The 12,814-nt window shown below is 34.0% G+C and overlaps 1 protein-coding gene and 1 long non-coding RNA gene across 3 annotated transcripts in view; one reads left to right on the forward strand and one right to left on the reverse strand.

The window, feature by feature from the left end:
- Positions 3,005-12,814, forward strand: part of LOC109717439 — an 11,184-nt gene continuing 1,374 nt past the window's right edge. Inside the window, exons 1-4 of one of the 2 annotated variants that reach the window (XM_020243229.1) lie at positions 3,005-3,470; positions 4,127-4,571; positions 4,720-4,835; positions 5,931-6,374. In XM_020243229.1, coding sequence (XP_020098818.1) covers positions 3,146-3,470; positions 4,127-4,571; positions 4,720-4,835; positions 5,931-6,352 — 1,308 coding nt within the window. In that variant the 5' untranslated portion in view covers positions 3,005-3,145 and the 3' untranslated portion in view covers positions 6,353-6,374. Of the gene's footprint in view, positions 3,471-4,126; positions 4,572-4,719; positions 4,836-5,930; positions 6,613-12,814 lie in introns of those variants that run through there. The other variant, XM_020243228.1, reaches the window with a different exon arrangement.
- Positions 9,654-11,214, reverse strand: LOC109717440. Its single transcript, XR_002218187.1, has 2 exons — positions 10,729-11,214; positions 9,654-10,631 (listed from the first exon to the last, which is right to left on the reverse strand). It is a non-coding gene; the product is annotated as an uncharacterized LOC109717440 (long non-coding RNA).

The raw sequence follows: 12,814 nt of genomic DNA on the forward strand, positions 1-12,814 counted from the left end.
GAGCCAGCCCTAGCTCGCTCGTGTTCGGCTCATTTACACCCCTAGCCCTAAATGATACTACACAATTATTAATTAGGTAAATTAGGGATAAATTAGTCCAAAATTCTTAATCAATGTGATGGAGGATACTAGTCCAAAATTCTTAAATTAGGGGTATGATTCACTAATTTATAGAGGGGGAAAATAATATTGACAAATTTGAAGGAGTGCCCATAATTTTGAGCAGGGCTACTGTGCTATTAGGAGCATAGCAGTCCTTGCGCTCCTAACTTTCTAACCACCCATCAAGTTTGATGGATGGTTAGAATGAGAGAGAGAGGAGATATTGAAGAGAAATTCAAGGAGAAGAAAAATTGAAACACCCAAATTCTCTTCAATATCTCATCCCTCTCTCATTCTAACCACCTATCAAACTTGATGGATGATTAGAAAGTTAGGAGCACAAGGGCTACTGTGCTCCTAATAGCACAGTAGCCATGCTCCCATAATATTTTATAATTTTCGAGGACCAATATTAAAAATTTAGAAAATAAGATGCAAAATTGGAAAGGCTTGCAAATTGCAAAACAAAGAGTTGGCAATTGATCCGGCGCGGCAGAGCCCGGCCCAGCCCGCTCATTTGCAGCCCATACAGTGCCAGGCCTTCTCTGAGCCCGTTTCAATCCCACAAAGAGAAAGAGGCAATTACTTGCATATCCTTCATAAATTTTCTATTTTTTTATTTACCCTCCTTAAAAGACTAGTATTAAAAATATCTTTTTAACGTCCTAAATTCTTTCAAATATACTTCTCTAAAGTTAGATTCAACGACCATTATCTTTGTAAATTTACTATTTTACCATCTCAAATATAATATTCTACTATCATTAATTTTTTTTTATTTATCTTAAGTTATGACAAAAAAAAAAGTATTTTAACTTTTTCTTTTTTAAAAATATCTTTCTGTCGTCATCAACTTTTCTTATTTGTCCTTAAATTAAGGGCGAAAAAGATATTTTGACTTTTTTTTTAATTATAGTAGAAATTTAATTTGAATTTAATCGAGATGACTTAATGCATACTAACAGCAGAATGATTTTAAATAACGAAAAAATATACCATAAATATATTTAAAACGGAAAAAATAAAAATAAATAAAATATTTTAGAAATATTGATAGATATATAGGCAATTATGGCAAACGAAATATAGACTTGGCTTCTGCAGATTAGGTGCAATGCAAATAGGGATGTCAACGGATCGGGTTTGGGTCGGTTTTTCAAAACTTTGAATCTGAACTTGAAAACCAAATTAAAATCCGAACTTGATAGGTTTTTAAAATCCATACCCATATCCGTCCCCTACCGAAAACCCGAAATCCGAACCCGATGAGTTTTAAAAATTCATACCGTTGGATGAAGATCTAATAAATAAAAATTATTAAATATTTTATATATTATATAAATAAATAAAAATAAATTATATATATATATATATATATATATATATATATATATATATAATATATATATATATATATATAGTTATATATATATATATATATATAAATAATCATATATATAAAAGCACGTAATACTAAATTTGGGATTGTCGACAGACCATTTTTTTAGCGGGAAAATATTGAGTCTGCTTTAATCCGTATGTAAATAAATACGTAATTAAACAAATTTTCATTTTCTGTTAATCTTAAAATAGAAAAAAATTATTTATCAAATTTTTACCAACTGAAAGCTATCTAGCGTGTGAATTTATTTTAATTAAAAATTATTTAATTTTTTATTTAAATAAAAAATTATAACGTTTAAATTTTAAATTATTTATTGTTGCTAGAATATCAAAATAAATCTTATTTCAATTTCAAATTTAAAATTAATTTAATTGTAAATTTGGGACTATCATATATTTACAATGAAATATTTTAAAAATAATTGATTGATAAGTTTTTAAATCATATTTTTGAATTAATATGATGTACAAATTTATGATTCAATTTTAAAAATATCTCAAATAAGATCACACATTTGACTAATTTGTTAAAAAAACATTTATACTTATCTATAACTTCAATTTAACGAATGAGTATGATCATTGGTTAAAAATATTAAAAATAAAATATAATGGTTATCATCAATCTGTTAAAAAAACATTCTATCATTTCATTTTACCATTAAAATTTAAATTTGAGTTCAAATCGTGAATTAAATTTAATTTTAAAAAATAGAAAATATCAATGTATATTCTATATCTATCTTATATATAAATTTTATAAATAAAAAATATATATAATTATTGTTGACAAAAATTTAAAATTTGAGTTAGAATATATATAAAAGTATTTTCTAATAGTATAAATAATAAAAAAAATTAAAAATATTATAAATTTTTGAAAAAATATAATGTACACTTTCATATTAATTAAATAATATTAAATAATTAATTGTTACGTACATTTGTACGTACACTCAACTAGTATAATTATATAGTATATATATATATATATTATATATATAATATATTATAATATATATATATATATATAATAAGTAGGGGTAGAGAAATACTTTCACAAGTATCACCCAAGTGATACTTGTGTGTTTTTAACCATTGGATCTACTTTTTGATTACTAATAGCCTTTAGATCAAACACTATTCCACCTACCACCACCTACCACCACCTACCACCATCATCTCAACCTCACATCTCTCCATCCAAGAGCTAAAAACACACAAGTATCACTTAGGTGATACTTTTATAAGTATTCTAGCTCTACTCTATATATATATATATATATATATATATATAATTTATTCGGGTTTGGGATCGGATTCGGGTCGGGAAAATACAAAATTCATATCCGTATTGATATTTATCGGATTTTTATTTTATATACCCATAACCAAATTCATATCCGTTTAGCTCAAATAAATCTGTCCCGTTCGAATCGAATATCTGTGCCCACTGACATCCCTAGGTGCAAATGACATTGGTATTCTGGAGTGGAGACTGTTGTCCCAACCAATCCTGTGTCCTAAAACAAATAAAAACTAGCAAAACTCACAACAAAACACTGAATTAATTCTGCTGAGCCTGAGAATTGCGAACAAAACAGCGGCGATACAGACGGATACCGAAGAAGAAGCCCATATGCAGGAGAGCGTGTTGTCTTCTCGGCGCGCTCCGCCGGAGGACTGCGCCGCCGCCGCCGCCGCCGCCGCCGAGGACGATGCCGACGAGCCCAAGTCGCGGAGGTCTGCCTCTTTCCCCGGCGCCCGGATCTCCGCCGCCGCCGCCGCCGCCTTCTTCGGTCTATTTTTCTTCCTACTCCTCGTCCTCGTCTTCGCCGCCCGGGGCGCCCAACCCCGGCCCGTTTTCTGCGGATCCCCCTACGACGCCCTCACCCGCTCCGCCCTCCTCGTCCGCCGCCTCGACGGCCTCGCCTCCGACTTCGGATCCCTCGGCGTCCCCTGGTGTATGCTCCCCTTCTAACCCCCTCTCGCTACCCTTTTTTTTTTTTAATTCTTTTGATCCGTCGAGAATGATAGAGGAGATTGCTTAATCTATTGCTGTGTCAGTAGATCGAACTAGTTATGATGCCATGTTATTCAAAATATGGATATGATGAGAAACAATCCGGGATTATACTTAACACACGTGAACGGCGCATGCCCCATAACAGATCTGATCAGTTCTTCTTGTGGGAGGGATTGGACTAGTGTTTAACAATCTAATAGAGCTATCCTTTTGTTTAGAACTTTGAATTACTTGGCTTTGATTGTTTTGCGGTAGATGAGATTTTGAAACTTACTGGCCGAATTGCTACAAATTGAAGTTTAATGACCTTATAGAGACTTTGTGATAAGTTCATTAACAGCCGGTGCAATTTACTCTTTCTACCATCCTTTTATCCTTTCCTTCTTGATTCCCAGTAGACGGCATGTCATTTTGTTTCTTTCTAATTATCATCGCTTAAATACCTATTCACTTTTGCTGATGACAAAATATAACTTTGTAATGGTGACCATGAAACATAGCAAAAAAAAAAAAAAAGAAAAGATTTTGAATGTGTCATTTCCTTGACAATTTGCTAATTTCCAAAATATCTTTATTTTTGACCTTGGCAAAAAGGCAGATCGAAACAAGGGAAGACAGTAGAATGGACAACGAACGATCTGCTCAAGGGCTTGGAGGAATTTCTGCCGGTATACGAGACCCGGCCCATCAAGAACAATATGTATGGAATGGGCTTCGACCACAGCTTCGGGCTGTGGTTCATGGTCCGCTGGCTCAAGCCGGACCTCATGATAGAGAGTGGTGCTTTCAAAGGGCATTCTACATGGGTTTTACGACAGGCCGTGCCAGAGGCGAGGATCATATCCCTCTCCCCCCGTCATCCGGAGAAGTATCTGAAGAAGGGGCCCGCTTATGTTGATAAAAACTGCACTTATTTTGCTGGGAAGGATTTTGTTGATTTTGGGAGTGTTGATTGGGCAAAAGTTATGGACAAACATGGGATTTCTGATCTTAGTCAGGTGGTCGTATTCTTCGACGACCACCAAAATGAGTTGAAGAGGTAATTTTGCACTTGCGGTCTTGCCTCTGACAAATCACTTCAGTTAAAGTCTTTATATCAGCATTAGCAACATTGTTGTTTATTCTCTCTTTACTTCTCGAGTAGTATCTGTTTTTAACTTGTAGTTTTTGTGTCGTAACTTGTACAGACTGAAGCAGGCATTAAAAGCTGGATTTCAGAACCTCATATTTGAGGATAACTATGACACTGGAACAGGAGACCATTATTCCTTACGACAGATATGTGATCAATCTTATATCAGAGGTGTGTTTTCATGACCTTTTAGGCCAGGATTATGTAAATGTGATATAACATTCTCGTATCTTTCATGTGTGATTATCTCTAAATACTGCTATCACTGTCACCAACAGCTACTTAACTATTCACTCAACTGTTTGAGACTTCCATTCCTTTATATTGGGCTTTGTCCCTCAATCTGGTAAATCCTGCATAGCTTCCTTATGCTGTTATCTTCTATATCTTATCAGAAATTTATATGATTGCGAGAGACATAAATTGGACCAACAGTTATTATATGCACCTGTTGTTGCTTTGCTTTGCTTCCTCAGCCAAGATGTAAACATAGGCTAACAGTTATTAAATGCTTTCTCGGCCAAGATTGTGCTTCATTTAACTACCCCCCAGTTGGCTATGATCAATAACACGTAACATTTGTCTTGGCACTTTAGTATCACAAAAGGCAACAATGTCTGATTAGCCCAAATGAAGCAACCTTTTTCTAATCTATTTAGGCATGCAGCTCCATATGAAGGCATTTATTAATAATTCCCATCTCTATTTCTCTCCTTCATTTGTTCCTAATTTATTCCTAGAATTTATTCAAGTGAATTTTTTTTATGTATATGTTATGCATCTTTGTTCAACCCTACTCTTCGTATTGCGATATCTGCACAATGGATTACAATTTGGAATTATGATAGTTAAATGCCTTGAAGCTAAGGTTCTAAAGGAGCGTGAATAGTATGTCAGAGTTCAAGGTACTTCCTATGCCTGTGATAGACATGGTTCATATAGTCGGAGGAATGTGATCCTTACAACAGTACTACTATATCTATAATATGGTGGAATGTAGAGTTATGTTGCTATAGATAGAAAGGGAAGCCGAAGTACTTGGAGAAGAACACGTTGTCAACTACCCGCTCTGTTGTCTTCTTTGTTGTATGTTTTGAAACTTACATGTCAATCTGCAAACACTTGTGTCACCAACATGCATTTGTTTCTTGAAATCATGTTTTGATCCATTTTTCTTCAGTCCTCTGGAAAATTAGATCTTCTATTTCACCTTTCTCCATAGTTAGAACAATTAAATTTGACAAATTTTCTACTTTTTTGTCGTAGGAGGTGGGCATAGCTGCTTTATAGATAGTGATGAAGCAAGAATAAGGTCGAAAAGGAAGAAGTTTTGGGAGAAGGCCGTGGACATAGAGGAACTATGTGGGAAGGGCGATGCATGGTGGGGCGTTAGGGGGTATGTGCGCGATAATTTTAATCATAGCAATAAGGCAATCCCCTACGAAGAACATTTTGAGAACAGCAGGTTTTTGGAGTCTGTATTGGATGTGTATTGGGAACTTCCTCCAGTTGCAGGCCCTTCCCTAACTCATCAGACCAGATATGATCCAGCCCGTGCGCCCAATCCCATCATTGAAGATGGACAGTATGGATTATTTCAAAGGCTCGGTCTGGGAAGATTGGAAACCTCTGTATTCAATGGTTATACACAGATGCTTTATGTTCAGATATCTCCCTCAACCTCCTAAATGGAAGCAGAGAAATTTGAAGGTGACATTTGTTCCTTTTTTTGATTTATTTCTAACTAATTGACACAGTGTAGAAAAGCTCTTATCTATGAGTTTTGAGCATGCAGGAGCCAACTTTTACTTAATTTTAGTTTGGGTACATAGCTTCTATATTGGCTTTCTTGTGGAAAAAGAAAGGGTATCATGTAATGGCATTTAATAATTATATTGACTTGGAAAAATTTAAGCAAAATTTGATAAAAATTTCAGAAATTAGAATATTGTGGCCTTGTAGGCTTTTCTCATCTTGTTTATTAGCTAGGTTATAGGTTGCTTTTTATTTTTTCTTTATTTATTTATTTATTTTTCCAATCCTTACTTCTAACTTGTTTTCTACCATGTATTACCTAACAATTATCCATTGGTTATACTCTTCATTTCATGCTAATTGAACTTTTCTTCATCGGTGACATCTTTGTTAATCTTTACTTCATTTATCTCCTTCGACATTCTGAAAAGTTTATGTGCTTCTTAGCCAATTCCTCCTGTCATTTTCTTCTTCATATATTAGGAAGAATAAATGAAACTAGTATAGTGACTCACGCCGTTGTAGCGGATAGATATTGATAAAGTAAAAATTCGACATAATATTCTACAATACTATAAAAAAGAGAAAGGATTAGAGACATGCTTTTCAAATTTATTTAGCTGATATAGTATAGTGACATACACTTTATAATGAATAAGGGGCTGTTTGGCATTACGAAAAAAATTTTGATGAAAATTTTTTTTGATGGAAAATGAATTTTAAGATTCCAGCATTTGGTTTGAATGTAGTGAAAATTAGTTTTCGGTTCATGCTTGTTTCATTGGTTTGAAAAGTAGGTAAAAATTTTATTTTTTTCATTTGTTTATTTTTTTGAATCTTTACTATACTTTATATATAAATATAAATTAATATTGCATATAATATAATATATTGGATATACTTAATATAATATATTCAATAGTACAAATTTTTATTATAAAATATATTATAGTGAATACTTTCATATTAGATTTATATAAATATAAACTTTTTTTGGGTTAAAAATTATCTAATAAATATTATATTAAATTATAGTATATTATATTTATAATATTATAAAATATTATAATATATAACATATATTGTAAAATATATAATATAATATAAGATAATATTATTATAATATATATTATAAATTATATAATATAATATTATATTTTCTATATTTTATATAATAGTCGGTCCCCAAAAAAAAAAGCAAGTTGTGGACCGCTCTAGAAAAAGTGGTCGTGGAATTGTACGCCGCGATCGAAGGAAGCTGAGTTTTCATTTTCCGCTTCCGTCGAGGGAAAACGAAATGGCAAATTTTCTAAAAAATATGTAAAATAATTTTATTAGAAAAATATTTTTACAGAGATCCAAACATAAGAAAAATAGTTTTCTGACTGGAAATGTATTTTTACAAGGATCAGACTAAATGTTATTGAAAAACTAAATAGAAGAAGGGTATGATAGAAGAGAGTCATCTTTAGTCAACAGAAAAAAATAGATAAAAAAAGTACCCAGCTAATTTGAACAAAAATATAATTAAAAAAAATTGGTAGGAAATATTTCTATCATATATTGTTGATGAAATTATATAGCTTACGTATCGCGAATAAAATAGATTATATACTATGATCAATATAAGAGTTTCCAAAGCATTTTATTTTCTAAAAATTCAAGCTACTATAATGCATTTCGCAAATCATTTCTCTTTTACTCTTTTTTAAAAAAACTCTCAAACCACTATAATAATATATTTTATGTTTAATAATTAAATAAATAAAGAGAAAATAAACGTATGTGGAAGTGGGCAGAGGATGGCACGCATTATAGATACGAAGAGCTCAAGACCTGACATTAATAATAGGACCAAATCAAAGAAAAAAAAATAAAAGCACATGAGAACAAAATAAAAAAAAAATGATAATATGAAAAATGAGATAGGAATAAAAACAGAGATATAGGAAAAAAAATAAAAAGAAAGATAAATAAAATATTTCATAGCAATGAACCGAGATGGGGAGAGAGAAGAGCTTGAATCCAAAGGCGTGGCTGTCGTCATCGCCGTGTCCGCCTCTTCCGCCGCCTCCAACACGATCTCTGGCCCCCGCCGCCCCTGCGCTCCACCCAGCCCAGCGCTCGTCCCTGTTGCCGCCGATCCACCTCCTCTAACGCCGAAGACCGCGCGCCGAGGAGGTAGCGGAGAGGTCGGTGAACACGATCAGGTTCCTGGCGATCGACGCAGTGAAGGTTGCAAAGTCAGGGCACCCGAAGCTCCCCATGGGTTGCACGTTGACGGGGCACGTGCTCTACGACGACGTGATGCGGTTTAACCCCAAGAACGCCTACTGGTTCAATCGCGGTCGCCTCGTCCTCTCCATCAGCCATGGCTGCATGCTCCACTACGCCCTCCTCCACCTTACCGGCAACGACAGCGTCAAGGTCACCTGCCTCCACCCTCTTCCCACACAACCTATATATCTAACAGGTTAAAATAAAAAAAAAATTAGTATTCGGTAGGGCCCACACCTAACACCTCCAATTAAGAAGATGATGGTTCATCTTCTAGGTGAGACTCATATCCTCAAATTAAAAAATTTAGTATATCTATACATCTATTAGGTTAAAAAAAAAAAAAAAATTAGTATTCGGTAGGGCCCATACCATCTTCTTGGTAGGACTCTTATCCCCAAATTTAAAAAATTGAAGATCAGTATTCAGTGGGACTAACACCCTTAATTAAGGAGAGATGATTATCCATTTTTTTAGCGGGCCACATCCCCAAATTAATCAAAAAAAATAATAATAAAATCTAATTAATTTTATAAAAATAATAAAAAATTTGGTGGGACCCACACCCTTATTTTAACAGGTAGTGGGACCACATCCCCAAATTAAAGGGATGACGATTCATCCTTAGAAAAAAGAAAATGATGAAAAAAATTTCAATTACTTTTAAAAAAATAAAAAATTTGATGGGACTCACACTCCCAAATTAAGGGGGTTGGGCCACATCAGCTTAAGGATATGGGAATTCATAGGTTTATATGGATATTAAGATGCAGAATTTTCAACTTGGAGGAACGTGCCTTTAATGTCTCATGCATGCTCACTGTCACGCCTCGGATTACAGCGGAAGCCTGGGTTACGTCAACAGACCCGTCGCATGCACAAAAATACACCTTATACATACGAAGCGTCAGCAAAATCTGTCCAACAAAATTAACTAAAATCTAATAGTAGTAGGTATCAGAGAAAAATAAAAACTATATACTATAACAATACTGTAAAGATATACAATCATTACCACACCAGTCCACAAAATGGTATAACATTTCTGACCACTCCAAACCTTAAAACGCTGTATAGACTGCAATATACAGTGATAGGTGGTCCAATTACACACACAAAATGGGTAGGAGATGCTAACTATCCGCAATCCTCTTACCTCAATTAGTCGCTGGTGCTGAAGGTTCTGAAATAAAATATTAATAAAGAGGATATAAGAACTATAATCAATAATCCCTAGTGGGTACGATCGTCAACGCCGACTGTCTATACCACTAGGTCCATAAGACATAAAAATAGTAAATGATTGAGCAGTATAAAACTGTAAATAAACAAGTACTAATATGAACAATGGCTAAAAATAACTACTATCCTGCCTCTACAATATAACTGAAATCTGTAATTCATATATGTCATGCATCAATTAGTTACGGAATTAAACATTGCAATAAGACTCAATCATAGTGATCGACTCAACAGTCAAGTCTAGTCTACGCTGCCTTGTGTCCAACACCCACCTATAGTGGTCTGCTACTACGCAGGCTACTGTCTGGCCCATGCCATAATAATATCTCATAGCCCAATCTCCGGAGTGGCACTCTCACGGCGCTACTCCAACCGAATATAGTATCACTATCAAACTCAATATAGTATGTAGGCTGTGGTCAAATATAATGATCAAACAAATCATGATAATACTGTCATAGTGTCCAAAATACTACTGATTGGTGTCAAAATATCACTATTATCTCAATTATGTCAACAGATCATCTCGCAGGCTAAATAATATAATATGGATATAGAAATTAGTCTGTCAATTTTGACAACACGGAACCCACCTATAACGCAAGTCCGAGGAAATGAACGGTAGACTGATAGTAGCCACAATACTCTAAAATAACTCGAAAATCCCTCGTCAAAATTACGCAAAATTCGCTCCTAAAATGTATAAAAAAAATCAGTTTCCAACTCTCAATTTCTACCAAAAAATTATCAAAAGTGTCTAAACGAGAAATAATAATATTGTGATACAAACCGTGACGCCGAAACACCAAAAAGTACACGTGCGCACGCTTGACTCGCTCGCTCACTCGCTAGAATGAAACCAAGCTTTCTCTTTGTTTTTCTTCGAGCTCAAACTCTATCTCTCTATCCTTATTCTTCAAGGTGAAGGAATAAAGTGGATAAGTATGAAGCCTCAAGTGCCTACATGGACTCCATTCATAATAATAGCAAAAATGCCAATAGGTCCCTCAAAGATCAAATATTTCAACTTTCTTCACAAATTGAATCTTGAGTTTCTAAGTCCGTTTTTGCGTGTATTTCACACAAGAACGTCTCCAACTCAATCAAGTACTATATAAAAAGAAAATTGATTAAAAATTCATACTACAACCTTGCCTATTTGCTAAGGTCTAGTATATCACACTCACTCCTTATCATTACATTATATGAACGACTCTTTAGGTTAAAACATTAGGTAAAAACGTACAAAACTTACCGTGAACTACGAAAACCTTTTGAATTGACTACCCAACCTTTCAAAATTTTGATTGTGCTACTCAACCTTTCAATTTGTTTGATTTGAGTCAGTAAACAGTATTTTGACTTCAAAATTTTAATGTGTCATTTATCTTTACAAGTTTAGTTAGTACACTTCATTCAATTTTCACAACTATAAATTCATTAAAATAAGCAATTAACTTGAATTTTGAAGTCAAAGTGCTGTTAACTGACACAAATCAAACAAATGGAAAGATTGGGTAGTAAAATCAAAATTTTGAAAGGTTGGATAGTAGACTCAAAATGGTCCATAGTTCAGGTAAATTCTGTATGTTTTTACCCAAATTTTATCAAGCCAAAAATGGCATCAAGTTCAATACATCAGCCCTAAAAGAGTGGAACACCGAAATCAATCTTGCACACACAACAATCCCCACCCCCACCCCCTCGCCGGCCCATACCCAAAAAACAGAAAAAGAAAAAGAAAAAGAAAAAGAAAAACTACTATTATTATGAGAAATCGGACGACTGATTATAATAGAGAAGCAGTCTGAGAGGTTCTAAGAAATCTGAAGTAAATATCTTTTCCATCACAAGAAGGCTGGTGGATGAATGATGAAATTCAAAAGGTGATGATCAGAATGGATGAATGATGAAATTCAAAAGGTGATGATCAGAAAAATCCAATTGTGAAGTGTTATAGAAATTTAGGAACGTGAGATAGTCTGAACAGAATTGTCTCAAACAGAGATTACCTTTTTCAGGTTTTATGGTTTGGATTATTTGTGTTTTGATTGTCTTAGAGTGTTGACATTGGATTTTGGATCCTACAGATCAAGTTGTTTTAAATTTTATGCTGCGCGCTCTGTGCCAGATTTAGGTGATCGACAAGCTGATCTTTTCCAGTTTTAGCGGCGTCTAGATCCCTATAACCTATTTTTGGCTTCCAAATTGCAGTTTGGATATGGATCATAGGGTAAATACTGTTGATTATGCAAATTTAAGGGATGTTTAACCTTGACACTCTAGTTTTCAATTATTATACTACACGATCGGCCAACTTGTACACTCAGTGTCTAAAGTTTCAAAAAATCTTGAATACCAGACTTGCTCAGTTAATATTGAAAGTTACTAATACTTGATATAGATTTCACCAAACAATGTTCTCATAGAAGTTATTAGTATTTAGATGTTAGATTACTTGTGAGGATTTGTTTTATATGAGGCTGATAATGAGTAATGTAGCCTTGGCTAACTATTTCAAGTTTAAAATGATCTTGATTATAATTAGGCCTTGCAAAGATGTAGTTGCCTCTGGTAGTATGATGCTGGTTCTTCTTTTATCTTTTTCTCTCAGTTTTGTGCAATAAAAATGACTATGTTATTTCGTGTAATATCGTTCTGTCGTTTGGTTCACGATGAGTTGATCTTTAGAGGATTATGATCAAGTTGAGAAAACTCTCTTATCATTGAAAGTGAATAGCAATGGCTCACTAGGTTATTCTGATTGCTGAACTCATCTTGTAAGGTTGAAGATAATGTTACATGGAATGGGATACATAGTGATGCATGATACGGATACAGGAACGTGGTTTGCTAGTTTCTTAGGAATGCGGTAC

This window comes from Ananas comosus, linkage group 11 (assembly GCF_001540865.1).
Source record: "Ananas comosus cultivar F153 linkage group 11, ASM154086v1, whole genome shotgun sequence".
Taxonomy (NCBI): Eukaryota; Viridiplantae; Streptophyta; class Magnoliopsida; order Poales; family Bromeliaceae; genus Ananas; species Ananas comosus.